The sequence below is a fragment of the Macrobrachium rosenbergii genome, chromosome 3 (genome assembly GCF_040412425.1).
Source record: "Macrobrachium rosenbergii isolate ZJJX-2024 chromosome 3, ASM4041242v1, whole genome shotgun sequence".
Lineage (NCBI taxonomy): Eukaryota > Metazoa > Arthropoda > Malacostraca > Decapoda > Palaemonidae > Macrobrachium > Macrobrachium rosenbergii.
Window position 1 is genome coordinate 30,903,698 of NC_089743.1, and position 24,782 is coordinate 30,928,479.

At 36.9% G+C, this 24,782-nt stretch overlaps 1 protein-coding gene across 1 annotated transcript in view; it reads right to left on the reverse strand.

Moving 5' to 3' along the window:
• The window catches only part of trol (terribly reduced optic lobes), a 1,293,721-nt gene that overhangs the window by 386,827 nt on the left and 882,112 nt on the right, over positions 1-24,782 (reverse strand). The window contains exons 59-61 of the mRNA XM_067129897.1: positions 17,827-18,012; positions 10,262-10,360; positions 8,353-8,412 (exon numbers count right to left, since the gene is read on the reverse strand). Coding sequence (XP_066985998.1) covers positions 8,353-8,412; positions 10,262-10,360; positions 17,827-18,012 — 345 coding nt within the window. The remainder of the gene's footprint in view (positions 1-8,352; positions 8,413-10,261; positions 10,361-17,826; positions 18,013-24,782) is intronic.

Sequence of the window (24,782 nt, forward strand, 5' to 3'; positions counted from 1 at the left end):
CTATGAATACAAGTACTAAAAGGAAACAATGTTTTTATTTTCAGGTATGCATGAGCATAAAATGTATAAGCCTGATCTTTTTTTATTCATAATACCTCAACTTTCTGGTGTAGGCAAAATAGTGGTGATGAAAGAGTGCGAGTCAAATCAATCGCTACCAATGAATATTCAAAGGGGTTTCCCTACTACAGTATTACTCAAAAACCAAAATCTTTGAGGGACATTTACACTTAGAACTCAGTACTGCACATCCCACTAATGAGGTGTGCCAAGCATTTTCATTTTAAGTGTGAGTAAGAAAACTTTTATACATACTGGTGTGACAATGACTGTCTACTTAAATTTCTCAAATGCTTGCAGATGTGCTTATACTGCTGGGATAAGAAGCCTGTACTGTAAGCTCTCTATTATGGGTTCTCCACTACTGAAATTCAGGTGCAGTACATCTAAATGCTAAAAATTTAAATAAGTGGTACCAGGTATTTGCAAACAAATTGTTGTTGGGTTGAAAACTTATTTCAGCTACAAATTTCCATACAGTATTATATTTCCAAAAGGTATTGGACTTGACTTTCCAAAATCTCACCCACATCTCTCTCTCTCTCATGCAGGATATATGCTACCAACCAGTCTATCAAATTATCAGTCATGTTTATTCAACTGATTAACTAATGATACAATAAAACTAAATACTGTACTGTATATATACCAGTAGCTCCCAAATTAAAAGACTGCTTTAATATGCTTAACGACAATTTAAATCCATATAAAAAATTATTTCATATTCATATGTTGTAAACTACCCCAATAGTCCTGCAAGTCACCCCCTGTTTTACTAGAGTACAAGTATAATTATGAAAAAGATGAAAAGATGACTACTGCTAGTTTTATTCATATGATAACTAATGACACTAGAATGGCTTCATTTTGAAAACACCTGAAACCTAACAAGAGTCTGGTTTAACTACCAGCAATCATTTATCGCTATGACATTCAGACTTGTGTATTTTCGAGAGGATTTTTGATGATTGAGGAGGTTCTTATGGGATTATCTATATTAGAAAGTTCAAACTAAAGTGTAAATTCACACATTATGCAACCAGGTTTCTGTTTGGTAAAAGTAAAACTTTAAAATACTATGCATCACACAAGTTATTTGAGAACACTCAAAGGATCTCTATGCCAGACTACAACATGCCCCTTGAACACTTTGTTCTGTATATTGGTCCAAAAGTTAATTCCTAATAATCCTTTAGGACTGGTTTTGTGATATCTGAAGCTCTGTACCATTTAACACTCTTTCTTGACTGTAAGTGGAAGATTACAAGTATATATTTTTAAGAAAAAATATGTTCCTAAAATCATTTTGTTTCCCCTTACTGGCAACAAAAGCATTAGTTGGTTAATCAAGTATATTTTAGAATGCTATTTTGATTTAATCCCACAACCCAGTTAAGTAAATTGCATTGAAGCAGTTTCTGTAATGCTGCAATATAAGCAATCAAGCTTCTGGTATTACTATATATGGTACAGTAATGCTATATATACTGTAAAATACTGAATGAAAACCAAGAACTTTTATGATTCCATGGATACTAATTAATACTGGGAATCTTTATACAAAGGATATCACTTTACTTTTAACACTACTACAGTACAACATTCATACAAAATGTTTGCCAAGGCCTTCTATTTTGAGCATACCTATTTTCCTGTGAATGTAAGAGTTAGATTCCATGAGGTTTTTACTCTATAATGGATAAAAATAAAGTTATATGCACCTTAATGGAGTATGTTACAAGATACAAAAGACACAACTTTGTATCAAATCGAAGATAGAGCCTGTCACTGATCTAGTGTCATTCAAGTACTTCTGCAGTACTGTGTGTGTGTATATATATATACAGTACATACATACACATACACACACACACACATATATATATATATATATATATATATATATATATATATATATATATATATATATATATATATATATAGAAAACATTTTATTCAAATACTTGCAAGTAACCACAAATCTTTGGACAATTAATTTAACTATATTATTATGAAATTTAATGTTGGTGAATTCCAAATATTCAACTAAGTTACTTGTCAACTAAGTTACTTGTATCACTACTGAATCTGTTCAAACGATACATTAAAATGGGTTGCCAAACAAAAAAAATTTTAAGTGGGTATTTGAAAAATCATTATTATTTGGTACTTTAGCTGCTAACAGCAAGCATAGTGCACTTGAATGACAAAAACACTGTTTTATGTTAAATACATATACTCATGTCAGTTTATACTGTAAACTGCACAGCTATAAGAAGAAACTATGTACAGTATACACTATGTTTTTGTCTTGGAGGCCTATTTATAGAAATTATTTTCACTGCCATTAGAGTAATTTACAAGTCTGCTGTTTATGTCCCTACTCATTTGAAAATCAAATGGCACACACAACATCTCTGGGTTCAGGCACAAGTAAAAAATTGATCGAAGGTCAGTAAAAAGCATGTTCTTATAAGAGATTCTCTAGCTGCTCCCACATTCACATAGGTCTACAAATGAGAATAGGTAATAATGTACTTATCTCTAATGCAATGAATAACATTATAGTAAATAAACATTCTAAATAACACTGATACATGTTACTATTGTCTCAAAATGTTAATATTTCCTAACAATAAGGCAGACTATCATAAACAAAACTAAAGAGATTAAACTTATATTCAAAATATTCCAAACCTTTGCTATGCATTTTTCAAGCTTTGTTTTACTGTCTGTGGCATAAGGGAATAAAAATATTCTGAACCAGGGATATATTAACATATTTTTACGTATATCATATCCTTATCATAACTTTTTTAAAACCCTGTACAGTATATGTAAATTTCATTATATCAAAGTAAGCAGTTTACACAGCATTAAATATAACTGCAAACTATAGATGTAACATTAACATAAATCTATAATAAAATTTTGAAGGCTAATGAATTCACTTGATTTCAAACAGTTATATAAAATTTATATCACAATGTATCTGCAACAACCTGTCAGTCTATTTTAACACTATATAACAAACAAATTCTAACTTTACTACAAAAATGCTTTTTCCAGACTGAATGTGTGCATGTCTGAAATTATGTATATCATACAACGTGCTCACATAGCACAAGGTCTGTGGCTTAATTCCCAGCCTGCAGCTTACTAAGCATGACTGAGGTCAAATAAAAGGATTGGGGCAAGCAACTACATTCTTAGAGCCCTCCTGAGAACTGAGAAGCTCTAACCATCTGGTGTCATCTAACATAATAAGGAAAAAGGCACTTGGTGCAAAAATATAAATATCAGTGTACACAAATGCATGTGCACAAGCACACACACACACACACACACACACACACACATATATATATATATATATATATATATATATATATATATATATATATATATATATATATATATATATATATATATAATGAAAACTGTTCACTTGTGAATCTTCACAGCAAAGATGGCAGAGAGCTTGAGGCATCGTTCCCACTTGTTTGATGACACAGGTGTTATTGCTTATCAACACCACAAAGTGATTCCTTAGCTTGTCTTGAAATGATCGCAGAGCTAGCCACACAGCTAACCTCTCCAAAATACTGGTACAGTATGTAAGGGAACCAGTCCTCTGCCACCACCCTGAGACAAATCCTCGGTTCACCATCCCAAGACATTCCCCTTTCAAGTGTGTCCCCATCCCCTCTTTGTGGTATCAGTGAATAGGAGCATATATGGTGGAGAGGAAAATAGGGGAACTATTTCCAAGAGATGTTTGTCAATTAAAACACCACTGAAGATGATCTCCCATGACCTCCCAGTTCTACTGAACAAGATAGATACAGGAATTAAGATGAACTGATCAAAACTGTTCATATGTGATTGCAAAGACCATATATAGAATGACAGTGAGGAACAAGTTTCTCTAGAGATGGCAAGTGACCAAGAATAGGAATTTGCTCATTAACTCCTTGAATTTGACTACATGGGAGTCAGCTGGAAAGGCTTTTATCCTCATTGAGTCCAAACGCATACCTGAGACCCTATCCATTGTTTAGGAAAGAGGTCAGATTTCTTCCAATTTACCACAATGCCTATGCTTTGCAAATGTCCAGAATCTGCCTTTAATTAAACATTCTGATGAGGCTAGGTTTAACCAATCTCTGAGGAATCTTCACAGACAAATGCCTCTCAAATGGACCCAAGCTGAAACTAAACTGAATGCTGGAGGACCATCCTTCTGCATACAAAATGTATATTATTTTGAGTAATAACAAATGAATATCTAAGTATACATCCTAAAGATCTACTGAAAGCATGAAGTTGCCCTCTATGACTGAAGCTATCACAAAACGGGGAGTTTTCATCTTGAAGGCAATCTGTTGAACATGCTCCTTCAAGAAAGATAGGTCAATTACTAGTCTCCATCCCCCGGTCACTTTCCCCACTAGGAATAAACAGTTGTAGAAGCCTGGAGATCCACCTACAGCATCTTTCTCTAATATCACCTTTGTGTGCTCTGGAAGGGGAGGACTTTTTGGGAATTTGGATGGTAAGAAGGGAACTGAATCTGGTTTGGGAGAGGGGGATGGCAGCCCTTGCATGGTATCCTGTAACTATCTCGGAGAACAGACCACCCAAGGCTCTGCTCCATTCCTGCCACTTGGTCTATGCATGAGAAAGGCAATCATCTACTTGTGGCAGTAGAATAGGGGGATGCCAAAAACAGCAAGTATTTCCTTGCTTCTTGATTTTACCTCATCTCTTCATTGGGGCTGTGATGGGAGGGTAAAAGGACTGGGAAAAATGAAAGGACTAGGAAGCTTCATCCCCATCTCAGATGAAGAAGCTAGTGTAGGTTGTCTTGACTTCTGACAGACAGATTTCTTTGCAGTACTAGAGGAGGGACACTTATGATCTAGGACCTGAGGACTTACCCGAGGGTTTAATTGACACAGTTTAAGTTGAGAATAAGAGTCCCTAGAATCCCCTCTCCCTAGCTCAACTGCCATGCCTACACAACTAAAAAAGAGAAATGAGGAACCAATCACTGAGCTATTTCTCAAGGCAAGAGTGCTGTTATTAGTTGCTTGCCTAAAAAGAAAGACAGAACTTTGTCTATTCCAAGAACAATGATGATAATTGACTGGTTCCAACAATGAGCCAGAATGTGAGAGCCCTTCTTCCTTACACTAATAACCTCATAAACATAATTTTCTTGTTGGGAGTTGCAAGACCTGTCAATGAGAATTCTGTCAGAGCATTTAGCCAGAGATCTAGCCAGGACACTATTTGAATGGCAGATAACCACAGATTTGAAGGAACCTGACTCTGAAGCATTGAAGTTTAGCCATTCTGACTAACTGATACCTCTAACTGAACAGGAGTGGGATTTGAGTCCTCCAGATGCAGTGGGGGAAGGAACTTGCTTGATCTGCTGGAGGTATAATAACTACCATGTCCAGAACCCACGTTATTCTCCTCCTCCAAAACACTACAGACCCACTGTGACGCAGGTAAGTATATCCATGGTCATGCCTCAGGAGACCCATAGCCAACTCCAGAGATGAAACCATAGGCTGGCAAGCAGCCAAAGTTGCCCTCATGAGTGAAATGTTGATGTAATTCTGTCATTAGAGGCTCTGAAAGGAAGGGACCTTCAAACAGCACAGAATCCCCTAAGGAATGAGTCAACACTTCTTCAGTCATGGAAAACAAATCTCGAGAACCAGGAGGAATGCGACAAGATGCAAGAATGGAGACATTCCTAAAGCTGATGTTCCTGCTAATCTCAAAATTAAAAAAGAATGGCATAGTCAAAGGGGAAAAGAATCAGACAGCAGTTTACTCGGCTCTCCACCAAAGAACAATGAGAAACTCGATCACAAGAGGTAAAAAGAATTGGGGATCTCTCTCTTGCAAGAGAATATTCTGGATTAGAATGAGATGAAGGAGCTGGATCACCTTTACCCAGTTACGAACAGGGGAGTGAAGGAGAGTCCATGTATCCTTCAGTCTAGAACCTCTCGTGCATTGGACAGTCATGGTGTCTACCTCTGTCCCCTTTGACTCCCTCAAGAAGCAAGTTGGGGAGTGGTAACAGCCTCTCCCAACACCTCATCTTGAGATGAGTTGGAGAGAGGTTGATCTCATGAAGAGGAATGAGTTCTCCTCTTTTGTACACTGGAACTGATATGAGAGAGATGTCTGCATGATGAATGATACCTCAAAGATCTTCTATTACAGCTAACCTCCCTGTAGATATATATAGTACAAGATGACCACTTAGAACTCATACAAGAGTGTTTAGATTTTCCCTTCAGCCTCTTGCATCTGCACATAAGAAGTGAATCTCACGAAGAGAAGATGGCGTCAGAGATCAAGACATACTGAAGAGGAAAACTGCCTGGACTTTCTCCCTTTCCTTGTCTCACATAGCACACTAGCTCTCCAGTGACTAGAACTTACAGAAGTAAGTACTAAAGTAGGCTTGTCAGGGGGATGATCACCAAGAAGAGCCACTTCCAGCAATTGTTCATGCTGCCTGGTAATAGTTGGTGCCACACGAGCTGTTGGTTTTGCGGATGTTTTTATCAACCAGAACTTCCACCACAGACTATTTAGATCAGATTTTTTTCCTCCTCCACCAAACTATCTAGAAAGACACCAAAAGATGGCCACCTGGAACTTTCAATTAAGGCAAAATTTTCTCAAGATACCTGTAGGATGACAACTAATGAGTCTTGGACAAATCATCACTATTATCAGAAGGAAAAGATGCCAATGTGGGAACATCAACCTTGGAAAAAGTGTTGGCAAGATTTCCTGGGTGGGGGAGAGCTAACCCTTGGCTCAGGTGAGTCACTCCCCGGGGGTGGTAAGGGGACAAAGATGGTGCAAGACAGGTCACGGCTTGATCTATCAACTTCACCAGTGGAGTAAAACTTCCTGATGAACGAAGTGAATGCCTACCATAGTCTTTCCTTATCCTCTTGCTAAACCTTTCCCACTGATAAGCCCAGTCTGCACATTCCTCATATTGGGAAGGATAAAATAAAAATCCTTACCTCACAATGAGAACAGAACTGTGATGGGTGTACAAATTTAGGAGATAAGTAGCCAAATGCTCATCCACAACCCTCACATCTATGATGCTCTTTTTTATTTTTCATAAGAGAAACACACAGCAACTGAGATAACAATACAAAAAAAAGTCAAATGCTTTTGTTTATTCTCCATATGAGAAACAATACAGCAACTGAGAAAATCCAAAAAACAAAGTACAAATAGAAACAAACAAAGGAATGTAAACTGAGCTATGCCCATCAAAGGGAGAGCAAGATAACAGGAAAATAACCTCACAGTACAAGGTCAAAAGATACAGTGACACTCAGATGCTAGCTGGAGTGCATACCCAATTCACTAACTAGTGCCAATTTACAGCTATCCTTGTAACTAATTTCATCGAACCTTTCAGCTATGTGTAAAAGATATTCCCCACTTAAAAGGCATTGGTTTATATTTCCACAGAACAAATTGCTCTTTTGTATCTCCTTGCAAAACTGTGATAGAACTTTTTGGCAACCAAACTCTGTTTCATTATCACTTTGAAATAAGCTTTATCAGCACAACTAAAACTATAAACACCTTTGTACATTCTTCTCACAACTTTACCTAGGTCAACTTGCAAAACTATGTAAATAGGGCTGCAGCAGAAAACACTATTTAAAAGGCTCAACAAGAAGGGAGAAAATACAAAATAGTTATTGCTCTTCTTTCCTTGACAAAAGGAAAATAGAAGAGATCATATGAATAACAATTTGATACAAATTTCATAACTTTTAAGTAAATCAATGTCTTCAAGAAACTTGTATACCTTAAAAATACCATTAACAGAATTATACTGGGACATGATTAAACACAGTTTGACTGGAAGCATTTACAACGTTTAATTATAAGTGTCTAGAAATAATATCAACGTGAAAAGGCTTTTGTTTACATATCAACAAACTACAATAGAGGCCAGGAAAAGTTAAAACTTGTTGTTTTCGAAATAACTGGTTTGCTAGCCAGTATTGAAGGATTGTCTGTGAGCAGTAGAGAGGGGTTAAAAGCCCATTCAGTAAGAGAATAGCATAAACACTACAAACTGAAATGTAACCAAGAAAATAGTCAAAGGGAGACGGAAAGGAGACATTGATATTATTGTGGGGGCCTCGGATGTTGGAGAAGGTTTTGGAGAAGACGGGGTGGTGGGGAAGTAGGGATCGGTAACTAAGTATGACTTACTCTGCTGGATGGTCTGTTCATCTGGGTATGTTTTCAAGTCGATGGTGTCCGTTTGTGATTCTATAAAAAAAAAAAAAATAAAAATACTTATATTCACATTAACACAAATATAAAAGCATACGGAAAAGTCTGTAGTAACACAAGAAAATATCATCACTGAATGCCCTCATCCTTGCAGAGTTCATTCAAGAAAGAAAATACAAAGATCACAATCTCAGTTGTAAAATATCAACCACTTCTAAGGTGAATAGCTAACCATACCAAGATATCTTGTTTTCATTTTAATACAGTGGTGCTTAACTTAATGGACCTCAGCTTCTGTTACTGGATATGAGTCTGAACAAAATAAAAATATTTCATACTTTGTGATTTTGCTTTTGCAAGTAAAGTATGTCTGGTTATTGTTTCTCATGTGATAAAAGTTCTAGCTAGTAAACAATATAGTTACACAATGTAATGCAACTGCTGTAAATTGTTAAATTTCCACTTAAAAAGTAATTTTTCACCTGAGTATCACTCTGTTCATCTGGCAATCACGAGCTCAGAAATTCTGAGATGTTTGGTTAAATATTGTGACATGCAATTATGCACAGTGCCTGTATTTCAGAACAGGCAGCCATACTATGGCAAGTAAATTTTAGTCAAATGTACAAAAAATTTCCTTATAGGAATTTTTTATTAAAGGAATGAGCTATGCTTCTTTGTTTCATTGTGCAACATTGGATCTGAAATTCCAAGCTCCCTGGTTAATAAAAGCAAAACTGCACTCGTGTGTACTACAGATAGGATGATGTTGTTAATCAATATACAAAACAGCTCCTTACATGAATTTTTTTAATGACTGTGCCAGGACTGTTTCAGTTCTTGTAAATATTAGCTAATTTAAGCAGCAGCAAATATGAAACTCTTTGTTATATACTTGTATCATGAACACTGATGAGTTTTTATATAAAGGGAGAGGTCTAAACCATACTTATAATCCAGTTACCCATAGAAAACCACAAATTGGAGAACAAAAATATTCAGAAGCACCTACAGTTTCAGAGCATCATGCTCCCTCTTCAGTGTGGAGGCATTAAATGTCCCCAGACTGAAGAGGGAGCATGACGCTCCCAAACTGTATGTGCTCCTGATTACATTTGTTCTCCAACTTGTGTTTTTTTTTTTAAAGTTTCATAGGTTGATACTGATCTGTCATCATCATACCCACAGAAAAGTCAATACTGTACGTGGTAACCTATTGCATAACTGGATTTTGATGATGCATCTGCTGTTACAGTATTTTTAGGAACTGTCAACCTGAAATCTAATTATCTTCACTGTCAACTGAAAAACAATTTATTCTAATGCTGATGGCATTAAAACAGATTACATGAATTACATATACTGTACTATATTAATGGGGTTAAAATGAAGGGAGGATATTGACTGATTAATATGACCTCCTGTATATGACAAAAACTCAAGCTAAATGTGAAAGGTGCGGTTTACATAACAGGAAAGATTACATCCTTATCAAATTGTGTGCTTCAGGCTGAGTAGAGATAATGACACTCTTATTCTTTTACTTTGAGTATTGTTGCAACTTGTCTTCCAATTCAGTAGTTAATCCTCAGCAACTCAATGGCTTAATTTTTAGAAATAAAATGCAAAAACTAGTTCATCAAAATGTAACCTGGTGCATTAATAAAAGAACATTCTCTTAAAAATAAAAATAAGATTTCATTTTAAACTGACTATATCCATCAATGGCTCATTCTCAAATAAAGTTTTTAATCAAACAGCATTTCTCACAAAGAGCTTAGAATCAATAAAAGTAATTGACAATACTTAATTACAGCAAATAATACTAATAAATCAGCCAACTGAATTTTCACAAGAATACATTAATACTTATAGGACAACTTACTACATCTTTCATCTTCATCACTGCCATCATTGCAATCGCGTCTTCCATCACATCTTCGGAAATTTTCTATGAAACCACCATCTTTACAAATGAAATAATCTGAAATATAAGAAAATAAAATTATCCCATTTATCATCATTCTGGGAAAATGATAATTAAAACTGCATGTGATGCCTAATCTTATTGACAGTACTATCTATCTTTAATGAAACACAAAAGGTAAATATAATTACAAATCTCAGTTTAAATTAGTCCAAAATTCACAGTTTGCTAGGTATACCACTCATGTAGAAATAATTCAATTTGAAGACCTATCACAGCAATTGTTTTCAACAACAATGCCCTGAAAGAGGGACTCCTTCCAAATTACACCCACATACAAGTACATGATCCTCCTGCGTTGAGGGATGACAACACCATCTCCTTCAGGAGGTGCCCGATACTTTGTCAGCTAGATGAGAAGAAAAGGGAAAGGACAGAAATCAAAGGTGAACTAGAGGCCTTGAAGACTTAAAAGACTTTGTGCTTCCAAGGATACATCCTGCCCAGAAATCAATGCTGCCCTTCAGCACACCTGCAGGAGGATGACCACTGAAAGAAGGGAAGGGTCACCCTGAAGAAGTTAATTAGACTGAATGGCAGTAACCTAAAGATACCCCAACGGAAGAATGAATACATGAACTTGATGGAATATAAACTATCACCAGAAGAAGAGCTCTTAAACCTTGGCCTCAACACCCATGTCATCAAGAAACTTAGAGGACTGATGTAAGGTTAGGCTGAGTGACTTCCTCCAACCACTTCTGTTGGCTGAAGCTCTTAATGAACGTGGTGCCTCGTACAGGAGCTCCATTCTGTCCAAGGGGATGAAGTACACTGCCCAGACCTTAAAACGAAACGGGGGCATCACTATAAGAGAGGCCGACAAGGCAGTGGCCCAGGTACTCATTAACACCACTGAGTACCAAGAAAAATTATACCTTATCTTGGCTAATACCTCCAAATTCTGATGAATAAACAGGACCATACAGAGGATCAACGCCGTAAGTAATGCCCCTAGATTCCCCTAACCTTGGGTGATTTTACACCAGGATATATTTACAGCAATATAAAAAAGCACAAACCCTACATATACCTACACCAATGTATAACCTTGCTAAAAAAAATCTCAATGATATCTTCACCCCTTACTTTCCTAACAGGTATTGCCTCCACTCATCCACAACATTCCTACAGGAACTCCAAGGCTCCCCATCGATGGGCATCACTGTTGTGTTAGATGTTGATAGCCTCTTTACCAATGTCCCTGTTGACAAAACAGTCAGTCACATTATGGACAGAATATATAGGTGAGAGGTCCACAATGCTGAACACCCCAGAGGAGACCCTAAAAGCTCTTCTTGAGACATGTACCAAGAAGGCCCCTGTATTACACATATAAGTGCTTTATACTGCCAGACAGATGGTGCGCTGATGGTATCCACATAAGGAGTGCTATTTGCTAACTTTAATATGGCCATTGTCAAGGAGAGGGTCTTTAGTAAGATCCCCTGCCTCCTTCAATACCACCATTACATCAACAACACTTTTGACAAAGTTAACAAAGAGGAGGACCTAGAAATCCTTAGAAGAACTTCTGAAGATTGTTCTGTCTTTCATTGTACATGTGAATGTAGCACTGATGGTGTCCTCACTTTCATAAGTCAGATGGGCTGACATTCCCATCAATAATGGATCTTATTTACATTTATTATCATACAATATACCCCTATAGAAGAGCTTGTTGTCATCAGGGGTGGAAGGGTGAGGTTCCTGACAGTATCATCTATCCATAACACTCCTAATGCACTTCCCCACATTGCGATTTGTATGGCTGCTGTTGATGAGGACCTGGGAAACACAGTACAGCTCAGCATGTGTCCTTTCAAGAGGGGCTCTGTGAGAGAGCTCTTCTGATGAAGGTACTGTTGGCGAAACGTTTGTATTTGTATCTCTAAGGGTACTCATTCTTTCCATTTAGACACATAGCCAGGTTTGTCGGTTTCATGTACACCTTTGTAACGAAGCTCTCCTCCCGTTGCTCAACAAAGACATCAAGGAATGGGAGGCAACGATTGTGGCTGTATGCAATGGTCAAATTGAGACAACTGTGACTGTGGAACGCAGATCTCAGTCGCTCTATCTCTTCATTGGGGCTGGCACTGAAAAGGTGTCATCAATGCAGTGTACGTACAGTACATCTGTAGCTTTCCTGTGCTCGACGGTTCCCAAAAAGAAATTAGTAAAGAGAATGCTGGGGGGAGAACCCATTACTACTACATTTGTTTGTAAGATCCCCTGAAGAGAACCAACATGGTCTACTGATACAAGTGCCCAATCCAAGGGTGCCTCAGCGCATACATCGGTATGAATACCATGTGCTTCTCCAAGAGAATCCCCTGAGGAAGATGCCATATACAGTATAATCTTTCCAAGAACGCTCATAACATCAGAATAAAAAGATATGGTACTTCCCCTAATATTGAGACAATTGATTGTACAACAAACTATCACTGCCTATGCCTCCTGGAAGCCCTACACATTGGGGGAGAGAAGCCCTGTCTAAATACCACGCAAAAGAGGCTTTTTCTCCCAATATCAGCGAGAAGGGCAGAACCTGCCAACATCCCTGGCAAAAATGAAACCAATCAGGAGCCTCCATCCACTGGCAACAATTTTCCCAGTACCACCACCTCTGGCCACACATCCTGCAACACTGGCACAAGGGAAAGGGAACAACCAACTGTGTCTGGGAGAAGGCTTCACCCAGGGACAATAATCGCCTAACAACCTGTGAGAATTCAGTGCTGCTCTTGCCAACAATACTGGCCCCCTTCCCTATTTGCACTGCCACCCACACCCCTTGTCTCCAAAATCATCTCGTCCATCTTGAGAATGACCATCGGGCCAGTCAGAAGGTTGATAACAAGGAATTTCTGAAGTAAAACACCTGAAAAAGTCTCCCAGTAACCTGCTGTTGAACTCCTCAGGCTTAGCCCCTGTGTTTCACTACCTTCTCTTGTATAGAGAATAAAAACTGCTTTAATATGCTGCTATATATTTTTCTACCAAAATATGAATATTGGCCAATTATTGTACAATAGTGACATGGAAGAGAAAACAATTATAAAGAAGACTGAGAAGACTAACTGTAAAATTAACTCAAATGAGGTAACCTTCCTATTTAATACAACTTATTATTAGTATTTTTATTATTACTTGGGTTGAACTAGACCATTCACATTCTCAACTCTCATGACACTGGCCAAAAAAGTTTGTTTTTCATAAACAGATTAAATCTTCTTTAATACATTGTAATTCTTCTAAAACCTAACTACAAGGTGAAAAGGTTGAAGATTCTGACAAAGTTCCTTTATTTTCAAGACTTTATATTCATTGCTAGCTGAGAATTGGACAATTACACCAAGCAAGATTAATTGCAAGTGTTGTTTTTAATTTTCTGGGTCATGGGTCACATGTTTGTGATCAATTTGAAGATAGGAATAAATTGCTTCAATGTGGTCCTCATTTTAAAATAAAAATAACTACAATTCAGCAGCTGGCTTAATTTGTTCATATATGTTCTTTGGAGATATATTTTTCCAAAAAGCTTACCATTTCATTGAAGATGATGGGTTTTAGAGATCACTATCAAAGTAAACTATATTTAAATAGATTACATACTATTTCATAAGCAAATACAAAATCTATTCATACATAAAATACCTGTATTCTAATTACTGACAAATTTCATACTTGACTGTAAAGCCACTTCAATCACAACTATCAATTCATTCAGGGCAGATTTTCATCATACCATTATCTGAGCATTGCTAAATACTGAAAAAAGTTAAATACTTTACCATAAATATCCCTTACTTGATAATACAATATAATAAACAAGACAGATCTATAAATACGATGCAAAATACAACCCTGTAAATAAGTTTCCATTTTTAGCAAAAGTTCAATTTGTTTGTGGTTCAGTGAATTAATCTAAAACTTTTCCAGCTGAATGACAATGTTCCACATACTGTAATTATGAAATATATCAATACAGTGCATAAGACTAAGAGGTTCTTTTGACAGCTTTATTCACAAACTCCTGAAAATTACCATTACCATTGTATAGTTTAACTACACTACTACATAAATTGAATACAAGGATAGGAAAATATCAGTTTAAGGCTAGCAGAGGAAGAATACTGTTGTTTGTGTTTGGGCTTCTGAAACTAAGAATTCTTCTGCACACCTAACGTGGAAGGTTTTGCTGGTCTGAAGATTTAGTGGCAGGTGCCTTCACTCCCTGAGGGAGTTTAAAGGTTGTTGCACGAATGAACAGGGAGCCCTAAGATTCCTCCCCTGAGTTCAACCACTGCAGCTACCTTACCCTAGGGAAAGTAGAGAGGTGAACACAACGCTGAACTGGGACACATGGCAAGAAAATAAGGAGAAAATACGATCTCCCCTTCACAGGACCAGATTTGCCAACTGGTTGGTTATTGGTGCGTCAGGTAGGTAAGGGCTCTACCACCTAACACAATCAACCTCCCAAACAGCCCTTTCATCAAGAGATGAAACTGTAGTCAGTGAGGGTGCCCATCCGCAGGTCTAACTAAAGCCCTGCTTGCACTGAAGCCATTGCTATAGATTCCAAGGCATTGGACTCTGTAGTGTTGAAGGCAATGACCTTTTGACAGTCTCTGTCAAGAGAGGAAGTTGTTTATTAGTTGGGAGACTGATGCATCCAACTGGAGAGGCGAGTCCTCTGCTCCCTCTGTATATATAACATCTGCTAGCATAAAAGAGGCAGAGGAAGAAGTTAGCTACTTCTGTTAAAAACCAGACCCACAGATCAGGGAGAGTACCTTCTCCAAAACACCATGAGCTAACTGTGACCACTCCAACCTGACCAAAGGTCTCATCTTAGAAGCACAGCCTAAAATCCGTTCTGATATTAAGATTGTGGGCAGGTTAGAAGCTGAAGTCACCTCTCAGGAATTACTGCACATACATAATAGTCATAAAGAGAGGACAACATTACAAATCCATGCATTATCAGTAATTGTATGCATTATATTCTTAACAAAGCTAAATATATTCTTACTAGCAATTATTAAGTAAAGATTGGCAGAGGTGAATGAGAGGTTTAATTATTTTCTATTTTTGCTGTAAAATCATTTAATCCCATTCATCTGCCATTTACTCAAAATCATAGGTTTATTACAGCCTATCACTCTTCCACAAATAGACCTCTGTCTGATCAGCTAATTTAATCCTTCTTTACCTCTATTATCTTTATCTGCTTACCTCTAACTACTTCACAAATTGCTATGCAATACCACTGAACTAATACATGTACATAAAAAATGCACTAGTTGTCCAGAATACTAAATCTATTAACCCTTGTTTAGTTGCATAATTCTTGAAACTTTCAATGCACTCTTGAATCACTTGATGTCTTATTTCTGTAGGTGGGTAATATTTAGTAACCTCAAAGGCAGCTTGTATTGCAAGATCAATAATATATAGTTAACAATCTTCAGAAATGAGAGGTGAATTATTGTCATTAGATATGATGGCACATCTAGCTGTATATATAGCATCATGTATACTTTAAATGAGTAAAATACCACATATTCATGGTAAAGGTATAACAAACATAAAAAAAAATGTTTAAAATGGCAGTGGTTAATATGACCATGCAATAAACTGTATCCATACCATGTATAAATACTTAACAAAATATAAGAACTATACTACTGTGACAAGACAGCAGATCTAAGATTGGAAAATAAAATGCTTTATTACTTGCTGTTACCTGAAAGAATACAGTAATAAAATGCAATATGACAACAAAAACTAAACTTTTAAGCTTTGAAACATAAGAGTAACGGGTAAACAGTGTGCTGATTGGAGAGATCAACACCTGCACTATTTGCTAGTTTTGAATAAATGCATGACATGCTTGCCAAGGAACAAAGTTACTTATATTCACTGCAGGCATGAGGTCAACATACAATTGTTAGAAAGTAAAAGATACTAAATTTGTAAAATCAGGAGCGACCACATGCACTAGTGTCCTGAAAATACATGTAAAAGATAAATTGTCACAAGAAAATGTTGCAGATCATTCCTAAATGATTAGTACTACCACCTGAGCCACATGTCATTTCATCTGAGTTGTCTTGGCATTGATTATAGCCATCACACACATGGCTGCTGCTTATACACATGCCGTTGTTACACTTGAACTGGTCTCTCAGGCATAGGTCATACTTCACTGAAAGCAGAATTCTATATTTTAAAAGAAAATCAAGCTTCTTGTTTGTCACCCCATCTTCACTTAGAAGACAAAGAGCAGTTATTTAGATGCACAGCACATTACCTCAGTGATGGCATTACTTTTACCCCATTTTGGATTATCCCAAGTTATTATGTCATATCCACTTAAATACTTTTCAACTGCAATATGTGAACTCATCTTATAAATTTAACTTTCAAAATTGGGTCAGGAACAGCTTATTTAAATTTTATACTATCCACTTTACATTGGAGACAGTAGGATTTCCCATGCCCCACACTTGCAGAGATGGTGTCTCATTATGTGCTTTCATAAAATAGTCACTAAACATTTTACTATAAACATGAGAGTTCTGAAGGCCAATTTTCCTGTTCATTCCAAGTTCTTTACAGTGAATTACCTCTGATTTATTCTAGAATAATAAGTGGAATCGGACCATAATGAGATTCCAAGAGAAAGATAAAGTATAAAACAAAATTTACCAAAAAAATTGTTACCAATTTTCTGTGCCATTCCTATTGTATCATGAGTTTGGTTTATCTGTCCTCTACTCAGCTTTTTCATTACATGACTTAAGATCTTGAAAACAAGTACAGTATGTATTTAACTTGTCAATATCGATGAGTTGACCTTGCATAGCCCATGAAGGGGTTTTGGGCATATCTAAATTTTAAAAAACAAAAAATTTATTTTTGTATGGATTTTCTGCCTGTGTAAAAAAAAATTAACTCTAATCTGACTTATTTTTCCACAAATATAATCCATTACGGGGATAATGTACTGTACATTTTGCAGTGAGAGAGTATTAGTTGACCTTAAATCAAATATTAGTTGCATAACATACAGAAGAGCTAAAAAGCACCGATAGTCAGTTTAGAACTATTGCACACGAGTTTTTAATATCATAATGACATCTTTATTACTCTGCAGAATACATATGCTATAAAAAAAGCTGTACAGAAGTAGTTACCATACAAAAGCAGTATTCCCACCCAAGGAAATACAGAAGCATGTCTAAGCAGACAGAAGATCTGAGAATATGTGACCTAAACCAGGGTAAATAAAAACATCAAAAGATAAAAGCAGTTCAGTTGATAGGGTGATGCTTCAGAAAATTCCTGTAAGGCAGTAACTGAAGAGTAGGTTAATCTAGTCTCATGCCCGGTTAAGCACTGCACTGTTGTAGGGCAATCTAGTAAAAACCAAAGCCTAAAAAACATACTCCTAGGAGGAGGAGGTCCACTTGCGGCAGATGGTGTGGGCGTTGGAGGTGTAAAGGGGGTATATGGAGTAGTAATTAAACAATCAATTTCATCTGAGCCATCAAGACAGTCCCTCCTGCCATCACAACGAGCATTCCTTGATATGCACCGCCCACCACGGCACTGAAACTCGTATGGCTGACACCCTAATGAAGCAGTTTGGGTAAAATTTTAATTTAAAGACCGAGGGTGCTTATTCAATGAATAGTAGATTAACAATGCAAGGATGGTTTGAAAAGCATCCTATACAAAAAATACACATTAACACAGGACATACAGTATAAGTAATCATTTGACACTCTTAACATACTAGATCTATGAGAATAATACCCAATGCATATTCTCACAAATACGGCAAATAGAACAGGATGAACAGCTCTTACCAAAATTCACAATATTTTAAAACAAATGTCAACTTGAAAAGCTTATTGAATTAAAAATTACAAAATGAAAAGCACTGCAATGCAATCATGAGTACAGTCATGGATGGAAATACTTTAAGAGTCTATCAACAGATAAAGGAAGAATTAATTTTAATTATGTACATTCAGAAGACTGCTGAACAGTCACACAACCATCTTTCAATTGTGTTACAACATGAACAGAATATATCAAAATCATATCATTCAGCTACTGTACAGTTTACTCTTCCAATCACTTATTTAATTTTTGACACAAAGTTACTCAAAATTAAGCATCTTATAGTAAATTAGTTAATTAAGGTATCTAAAATTATCTGTCACAGAACTATGTATTCATTAAAATTAATTAGTCAAAGTCTGTTACTTGAAGTAACATTCATTCACTCCTGCCCAAGGTTTGCAAGAGAATATATATTTTTATATATATATATATATATATATATATATATATATATATATATATATATATATATATATATATATATATATATATATATATATATATATATATATATATATATATATATATATATATATATATATATATATATATATATATATATATATATATATATATATATATATATATATATATATATACATACAAATTCTTAAAGAAATATATATACTGTATACTGTATATATAAAATATATACATATATTTTTTATAGTGTAGTCAGTTGTTTCGTACTCAAGGAGTTACCTTCCATGGTCTACCAGGGCTCCATGGTGACCCAACTAATATCAAAGAATTCTCTTCTAGTTGGTCTTTTTGGCCAGGTATTGTGTTGTAATGATTAACATTACAGCACGTGATGGAGTATATAATGGACTCAAAGATAAGAGGGCCCTTTCCCTTATCTTCAGCAAAGCTGAACCCAGTTTTTCCAACGTCAAAGAAGCTGCAGGAAAGAGAAGTGACTATTGCGCATGCATGTCTGCCCTCTTGTTTACAACCGGGCTGTTAAAGACCAATGAGCCATTACTCTCTTGGTCTATAGCGAATGGATTACGTCATTACCAGCGTTCTGAAAAAATTTGACTTTTTTCTTCGATTTCATTATCAAGGATCATGGAAACATCAAAAATAGCAAGATAAGAGCTTAATATTAAGTTCCAGTTAGAAGTTTTAGTTTTAAACGTTTGGAATTGAAAATGTGTGTGTGTGAAAGCCATAACCCAGCTTGTTGATTGCTATTCTTGTAAGGCAAAAATTGTTTCAAATTCTAACTAAATGTTTTAACTGAAAGAAATGTTCCACAACTTATCATTAATACTGAAAATCCTTTCAGATTATACAATGTCTACAATAATCTAGGCAGTAAGTGAGAAAAATTTAGACTAGATTAATAGTGGATCTTGTCTGTAGCCTATGTCCTAGGACTGCATACTGTATCCTTAAGTGACCTAGCTTAGACCAAGGACCCTAGGATCAAATAACAATATCTGGGCAGAATAAATCGATAACCTAACAATATGGCTACATATTAGTATAATTGTGTCCTTTTATATAAGCCTGTGCACTTAAGCATGATCTAAATAATCCAGGGCTAGGCATTACCTTATATTAAGTGATAACTTTTAACAAAACATCCCATTTTTGACTAAATTGTTAGCCTTGACCATGTAACCTAGGACCAGATGTTACATACTAAGGTAATTGTGTTTTAAGTAATCCATACCCTGAAATGTGAATAACTAATCTGGATTAGGCAGTGGTCTAGATTAGAGTAAGTTATAGCCTGGCTATAAGGTTCCACATTGGTGAGTTACTGTTTTATATAGTTGACCAAAAAGCCTAGGATTGGATATAAACAGCAACCTGGGTTAGAGAAAAAATAGTAGACTAACTATAAGGTTACATATTAGTAAGCTTCTGTTTTTATATAGCCTATGCATTTAAGAGTGATCTATAATAATCTGGATTAGGCAATACCCTGTACTAGGCTAAGAAAGAACAAATAAGCCTAGGATTATATATAAACAGTATCCTTGGCTCAATAAATTAACCTAGTTTTTTGCGGCTCGGCAGCATATCTGTAAGGCTACATACTAGTAGGGTCTTATGTAGCCTTTATCCTAAAAGGTGACATAAACCTAGAACAGGCAATAGCCTGACCAGATTAAGTATGAACCCATTTTTAATGAATATCCTACTATTAGACTAAAACAGCAATGGCCAAATATCAGAAAAAGGGTAGTCTAAGCCACATAAAACAGAAAAAGAGATTATTAGAGGATTATTTTCTGTATATAGTTATAGCTTTAAGTTTTAAAAAAGCCTAGAATAGGTTAAGCGAGAACCTTCTAAGAAAGCCTCTATTCTTAGCTTAACGTTGATTATACTACAAGCATTAACCGAAGCTATATAAAACAGTAGCTTGGGTTAGTTAAACAAGTTCACAGCAGTTAGTCTGAATGGTGTGACAATTAGAATTAAAAATTTCACATAGCCATTGCAAAAGAACTAATAGTGTATAAGCAATATAGCCATAAACAGGTATGAAAACTAATCTAAACCTTAGAGGGTTTAAGTTATCTTAGATATTTAATTAAATGTATTACTTACACACTAGTAATCAAGTTAACCTGTAATATGGAGGCTATATGAGGAACTACAGAAGTGTCCCTCATTTAAAAACAATTAATACTAACTAGCTTCTAATAACTTGTTTTATATCACTACATGGCCGCCATTAGGCAGGATCCTCAGTTTAAGTGTTCCGTAGCAAATTGCTTGGTTCACTTTTTGTCAATGGGTACAGCCCATACCACCTGCCATGAGCATAGTGCTAGTAAAAAACAAGGAAAATTTGCTTGATTGCCAGATATGGGTGAAATTTGTAGTATCTCCTGACAGCAAATTTTAAGGATGAAACAGCTCCTTTTAAGCTGTCTCGATGGGTCCTAGGGTTCAGTAGGGGTGAGGAAGGGGGTATATTAAATTATATCTTTCCGGCAGAACTCCAGCAGCAGATATTTAACCCTTTCTCAAAACAACATCTGTGTTTGGGCCAAAAGCCCAGTAACATCAGTCCCCAGTACTGCACCTCCCAGGTTAACCCCAAGTTGGAAGTAGAGGAATCTTTACATGGGGCTGACATTCTTACTAAAGAATATGAAGTGGACATTGCCACTGAAATGGCACTGCTGAACCCAAAAGGCTCAGGGACACAAATTTTAGTTAGCCATGGGAGAAACCTTCCAGCGGGAATTCTATTCCCCATGCAATTATCGTTGCCGAATAGGATCTTTCCCCCAAAAGGGATACTAGAATCCAACTAACTCTGACTGAAATTAATACACTTTTGGAGGGGTATAGTGTCTTACCCAGGACTTCTGCCCCTTGATTAACAGGCAGTTACAGTTCAGTTGCTGAAGCTCTGTTAAACTGCTCAAGCTCCCCCAAAAGGGATACATACTTTGCGGCATTTGATCAATTCCGTATGGAAATTGAGTACCATCAAAGATGCCCTTGCCACAGAATGGCAATATATAAGGGACATGAAGCATGATTCCAAAAAGGAAAGTGTGTGGGTCATGTACACCCCAAAATGTAAAAGTACTACATCCTGTAACCGAAAAGTGAGTGTGGATACAAATGACGCCCAAACAAGGTCTAATGTTACAATTCTGACTGGAAACAAGAAAATGGTCAGTTCAGAATACAGAACTTCAGATCAAAACATAACAGGGGCTCCAATACTCACCCCTGATGATACTGATAATCCTTGGCGAGATGCCTTAATGTGCATTTTCTCTCCTGATGGCAAGTATGTAATTAAGAGAGAAAAACTATGATCGAAGTTGTACATGTAGAATTTAGAAACAGGGCAGCATTTCCTAATATAGAATGGCACCTGGTACCATCTACACCAGACATGGAGAAATGGTGAAACCACTAACAAACGGTTTTCTTACTCGTGCCTATAGCATTAAAAGCTATAGAAATCACCCTTTACCAAGTCAACGAAAAATGGATTTCTACTTCCATTTTGAATAAGACCCAAGTTGCTCACCAAGCAGCTTCAGCCTTCTGTTCCTTCACTTTCAAACTTATTAATCATGTGAAGACAGATTTTCAGAATTTGTAGTGACTAAAAACAAGAGACAATGGCAAAATTAAAACCATCTGCCACGATCATCCCAGTTTTGGGGAATTCCACCAAGGAATGTGCAATGCTACAACTCCTTTTTGAAAGGAAAAAGCACCCTTTAGATATAGCTATGCAGCAGTTTGGGACCCCTATGAGAAGAATCTTACAGGGGATAGCTTCGTCAGAATTTTATGCTAGGCTCCGACTCCTTAGTATGATAACCTCTACCACCTTGCTGGAAGTTGCCACCAAAAGGCTTCCAGAAGATTCCAGGATAAATTTTGCTGTTGAGGCCAAAAGTCTTATGAGAACCCGATGTGAAGCACTCTGTGACTTCCTAGAATGGCACATAAAAGTGTGAATGGAAGCATTGGAGGGCTCCATCAAATCACTTCCAATGTCACTGCATTATTACATTCTAACCCCTTCTGTAAGGACCTGTTTGAGGAGTCTGTTGTGGCTCAACTCAACGAGCATGCCCGCCAACAGAATTGTACAGTGTATGCTCTTCTGGAAAAAGGGAAATTCGAGAAACAAAGAATCCAAAAGTTCCCTTTACCCAATCCCAAAAAAGGCTCACTTTGATAAAAAATCATATAAGCCTTCAGTCATCCCAAAAATTTTTCTTCAAAAAACAGGTAGGTGGTCAGAAGGAACAATTCCCTACAAAGGGACAACAACAGCAACAACAACAGCAAAGACATCCTTTTTCACAAAGTCCAAAAACTATCTTATGGGGAAGGGAAAAGCAACACCTGGAATGTCTATCAAAGGCAAAGGCAGAGGAAGAGGCTGATACCAAAAGGAATTGTATGGTTGGGGGTCAGCTTCAACGACATTCCAGACAATGGAAGTTTATCCCTGTAGGGGGACAACATTATTTATATGTGCAGAAAGGCCCTGTTAATGGGGCCCATAGAGAAACATGCGTATATTCGCCACTAAGTATGTCTCTTCAGTGTTCTCAAAAAGGATTCCTCCCAAAGAAGAGTGATCCTCAACCAATTAATATTGAACAAGCACATCGTGGGCCAAAAGTTTCACAGAACTACCGTTGTCCAAGTACATTCAATCATCCCAAAAGGGGCTTGGACAGTTTCTATAGATCTGAAAGATGCATACTGGCACATCCCTATTGCCGTTCCCTTCAGCCCCTTCCTAAGGTTCCAGATAGGGAAAGGTACATACAGATTCAAAGTCATTCCCTTTGGGCTAAACATTGCCTAAAGAATATTTTACAAAATTAGCGATGGTATTCATTCGAGAACTCAAACAAAAAGGAACACAACTAATAGCCTACCTAGAAAAGTGGTTGATCTGGGGCTCACAAGAAAAGTGTGCTTGAAAAACCTGAAAACAACGGTCAACAGACTACAGTGAAAAGGTTTTATAATAAACTGGAAAAAATCCTGCCTCACACCCAGCAGATGCTTTCAGTGGCTGGGACTGTGTTGGGATACTCTTCACAGCCTGTTGTCTCTCCCCGTTATACTCAAAACAGAATAAGGCAAGCCCTCAAAAGGTTTCTTGCACAGCCCAGAGTTTCCAGATGGCAATCAGAATGTATGATGGGCCTGCTGCAGTTTGCATCAGTAATAAATCCAATACTTAGATTGCAACTAAAAATGTGAACAAATTCTGGCTATCGCATGCAAGAAAAAGATGCAAGATCGACCTCATCAAAAGATTAAAAAAGTTGGGGAGATACTTCGGCCTTGGATCTGGAAGGAATCTCTAGCAAAACAGGTCACCCTGACTCCTCTGTCTGTACAAAAGACAATACACACAGATACCTCATTGACAGGTTGGGAGGACAGTGGGAGGATCGTCAGGTGGCAGGGAGGTGATCAGGTACTCTGAGGAATTCTTATATCAATTTCCTGGAGCTGATGGCTGTCTTTTTGTCTCTCAAAAAACTTAAGCCTCCAGAAGAGAATGACAACATGACTACGATGTCCTGCATCAAGAGGTCAGGATCATGTTCACCTCCTCTCAATATGATAATGCTAGCCATCCTTCGAATGATGCAAGCAAGGAAGTGGCACCTGTGTGCAATTAACGTTACAGGGGGTCTCATTGTAGTAGCAGACTCTCTATCAAGGCAAACCACAGCCTCAACAGAGTGTATGTTGGACAACCACTCTTTTCAAACAATAGCCAACATGCTTCCGCAACCAGAAGTGGACCTGTTCACCACATACGAGAATCACAAACTCCTAATATATGTGTCTCCAAACCTGGACAGTTAAGCAACAGCAAGAGATGCCTTCCTAAAGACTGGAACAAGGGGAGGATGCTATCTTTTTCCTCCAGTGTCCCAGATTTCAAAAGTTTTGAGCAATCTTCTAACCTTCAAGGGAACAGCTTATTTAATAGCTGCAAACTGGCCAAACAGGC